Source organism: Myotis davidii, unplaced genomic scaffold (assembly GCF_000327345.1).
Source record: "Myotis davidii unplaced genomic scaffold, ASM32734v1 scaffold448, whole genome shotgun sequence".
In the NCBI taxonomy this organism is placed as follows: domain Eukaryota; kingdom Metazoa; phylum Chordata; class Mammalia; order Chiroptera; family Vespertilionidae; genus Myotis; species Myotis davidii.
Window position 1 is genome coordinate 3058019 of NW_006383009.1, and position 3706 is coordinate 3061724.

Here is a 3706-nt window from a genome sequence, read left to right on the forward strand (position 1 = left end):
GGCCCGGAGGTCCACCGCGAACATGCCGTAGGTGCGCAGTGGGGCCAGCTCGCCATCACTGTCCACAAAGCGCAGGTCACTGGGGGCGGCAGCCGCCGAGGTGAGATCTCGGGGATCCACGAAGGTCACCCGAGCCTCCACGGGCCCCGAGTAGGGCTCTCCGTCAGCCCTGCGGAAGGCTCCAGGTGGGAGGACCAGCTCGCCCACAGGAGGCGCGTTTTCCAGCTCCCCCAGGGGGAGCGTGTTGCTCTGGCTGGCATCTAAGATGACGGTGGATTTCTTCCGCATGGCCTTCACCTCGTGGTACACACCAGCGCCTCGAGGGTCGAAAGGCAGGACCCTGACAGCGTCCATGAAATCGCCACTGGGTTCCACGAAAGTCACCACCAGGCGCTGGGTAGAGCGGGGCACCTCGATGGTGAAGTCGCCCTGGTAGGAGGTAAAGCCGATGGGCTCGAGACCCAGCAGGATCTGGGCAAATCGCAGCGGTTCCCCTGTGTCAGCGGCCACGACACGGCCCCGGACCAGCCCGCGAGGGGGCAGACATTTCTGGCAGCCACACTCGGCCACCACCTTGACAGGAAGGACGTAACTGGAGCAGTGGACCTGCCTGCTTTCCAGGCGGCGCACGGAGCAGCACCGGGAGCCTGCATCCCCACACCTGGGGCCAAAGCCTGCTGGGCCGGGGCACAGGGTGTCAGGGCAGAGGCCCACATCCAGATAGGCGGGGCCACTGCCCGGCTGACTGCAGTCGTCAGGGAGTTTGATCAGGTGCTCACGAGGCTGGGGGTCACAGGCTGGCTGTCCCGGAGCTGGAGAGCAAGAAACCAGCCAGATCAGGGTAAGGGGAGGGCTCCATTAGAGGCCAAGGGTGGGGGCTTGGACTGGGGTCAGGGGGTCAGTGGGGGCTTGGGATCAGACTCAGCAAGGTCCAAAGTCAGTTTGCCATTGGGGCTCCGTTGGAGGTTGAGTTAGGACTTGCTGGGGGAGGTGGCAGGGTGCTCACCAAGCACGATGAGCTCAGCAGCACCAGAGAGCACAGAGCCCGCGTCATTCCACGCTTTGCAGTGGTAGGTGCCTGCCTGGTCTGGACGCAGTCCCCGAAGCTCCAGGTGGGCCCCATACCTGTGCTCTCGCCTGTCCAGCAGGGTCCCGTTGTGAAACCTGGGTGGCGGGCGGGCAACACCATGGGGGCCCTTGGCACAGGTGTGGGCCGACACCGTCCCCACCCAGAACACAGCCCAGGGAGGAGGCAGAGCAGCTCCCTCCAGGTCTGTGAGGCACCAGGTACCATGAGAAATCCAATCCGATACCAAAGCTGGCACGGGGCCCTTGAACACGGGTCAGGGCACTCACCAGGAGTATTTCTTGGTGCCTGAGGCTTTGCAGCAGAAGGTCACATTCTGGCCTGCCTCTCGCACTCGGGGCTCGGGGTGCTTCACCAGGTGGGGCTTCTCTGAGGGCAAAGGTGGCAAAGGTCAGGGCACTGCCCCATCCCAACTTCTCCCAATGACACTTGCCAAGAGTAGGGTCCATCCTCTCCTTCTAGGGATGCCCTATTCCCCCAAGTCAGTTCACCCAACTCTGCTCAACATGATGCCCATCTTAATGCTTCTCTGCAACTCTGTCTTACCCCGCGCCTTCAATGACTGCATCACATCTCATTTCTTCCCCCAGTAACCTTGACCTATCACACCACCCCAATCCCAAGTGCTTGGTGTCACCCAGAACTTCCTCCCGTTTCTCGATCCCCTTTGCCACAAGGCACTTACCTAACTTATCAAGAACAATAGTGACCACAGCAGATATGGAGCTGTTGGCCCGGGCCTGGGCGGTACCAGCAGAGAAGCCATCCATTTGGGCACTGACGTTGGTCTGGCTGCTGGCACAGACTCCAGGCATCCAGAAGGTTCCATGGGCATCGCTGGTGGCCACAGTGCCAGGCCAGTCTCTCAGGGAGACCTTGGCCCCTGGTAGCGGCCGGCCAGATGGAGTGACCACTGAGCCCAGGAGGATGTGATTGGGGCATCCACACGTTTTGGAGCTGCACCCTGGAGGACACAGGGAGGCAGAGGGGCAGAAGGGCCTACACAGCAAAGGTGCCTCCGCATAGCACTGCTTAGAGCAGCCCCTAGTGTGAAGGGGAGGATGGGGCTGAGTGGTCAGCGCCGGACAGGGGGAGGGATCTGAGGTCCAGAGGGGTGAGGAAGATGCCCTGGGAGGGAACAGGGAAGGTGACTCCTTCCAGCATGAGAGAAAACGTCCAGGCGGGGGCTGGGGGCCCAGCAAGGGGCTGGGTCTTGAGCCCAGAAGATCTCCCTCCCCTCCCAACACGGTGGTTTCTCCACCAAATGGAAAATTCCACTGGAAACTTCAGGGCAGAGACGCCACAGGGAGAGCAGAGCCAGGCGGGTAGGGTGGGGACCCCACCACCCCATTGGCCATCATGCTCCCCCACCCGACTGCGGGCTCTGCCGGCACAGTCTCCAGAGCGTGTTTGTGAAGCCCAGGCCGGATCGGAATTTCCAGTCGCCTCCTGGCTGGCCTGGTGTCTGGCTCTGGGAAGGCCTGGTATCGTGTCTGCCAGGGTGTGAGCACGTGCCCATGTGGGCGTGGGGGACAGGCAGGGGCTGCGAATGCCGCGTGTGTAGCCCCCAAATGCGTCTGTGTGTGTCCGTGTCCACGGAGACATCCCCACACTCGGCCGTGCGCACAGGGGAAGCGCCCCCTCAGATGGGCCCAGGCCTGAACACGACCCAGGGATGCTCACCTGCACACGTTCACCAATGGTCCTCGAGAGGAGGAGCCAAAAGGAAAGGCAGGGCCAAGCTCCTTGTGAACCGAGTCTGGGCCCTCCAGGCCCCGCCCCCGCACCCAGGCCCCGCCTCTCTTCCCCAGGCTCCGCCTATTTAATCCTGGTCCCGCCCACCAGGCTCCACCAAACGAGCCCCTCCCTTCTAGGTTCGTCCCTCTACCGGCCCTGCCCCTCCTACCTGGACACCGAGGCCGCACACACTTCTGTGCCTCCAGGGGGCGCCCGGGACATGCATCCCCAGTGGGGCTCGGGCAGCGGCGGCGGCGCAGACGACGACCTGGCCCGCAGCTCCCTGAACAGGGACCCCACGGGCCCCACGCTCCCCACGCGGCCTCTGCAGGGGGGGCGGTGGGGAGGGTCAGGCGGCCGCCCACCCTCGGGACTGCATCTTGAACAGCTGTTGACAGTGTGGGACCGGAAGACTCCCCCGCCACGTGCACCCAAGGGCAGTGCTCCGAGCAGAAGCCCTGCCCACTGCTCCACCCAAGGCTCCCCGAGGCGCACTGTCGAAGGTGCAGTTGAGGTACCTACCCCCTCCCTCCCCGAGGTTAACCTGCTGTTCCACCTGCGTCTCAAACACATTGTGGGCTCAAAACACTCCCGCACAGGACGGAGCTGGACAAGTGAAGGCAGCGAGAGGGGGATGTGCTCCTCGGGGCCCCTGCCTGCCCCCGACCTGGGACTCAAGCTAAACCCAGCTCTCCCTGCAGAAGCTTCGCCCTCATCAGGTCCTGCCCTCTGCCAGGGCCCTGCTGCTGAAGGACCCGCCCTCCCCCGCCGCAGGGCCTAAATCCACAAAAACCTGGGACCCCCCGCCCCTCGAAGCCCCGCCCTCACCGCGAGGGCAGCGGAAGCGCACGTGGTAGTTGGAGCAGCGGCGGCCGCGCGGCT

General features: G+C 64.0%; 1 protein-coding gene across 1 annotated transcript in view; it reads right to left on the reverse strand.

Moving 5' to 3' along the window:
- The window catches only part of CILP2 (cartilage intermediate layer protein 2), a 7318-nt gene that overhangs the window by 1343 nt on the left and 2269 nt on the right, over positions 1–3706 (reverse strand). The window contains exons 4-9 of the mRNA XM_006778394.2: positions 3653–3704; positions 2994–3149; positions 1773–2051; positions 1357–1456; positions 1007–1164; positions 4–812 (exon numbers count right to left, since the gene is read on the reverse strand). Of these exons, the coding sequence (XP_006778457.2) occupies positions 4–812; positions 1007–1164; positions 1357–1456; positions 1773–2051; positions 2994–3149; positions 3653–3704 (1554 nt within the window). The remainder of the gene's footprint in view (positions 1–3; positions 813–1006; positions 1165–1356; positions 1457–1772; positions 2052–2993; positions 3150–3652; positions 3705–3706) is intronic.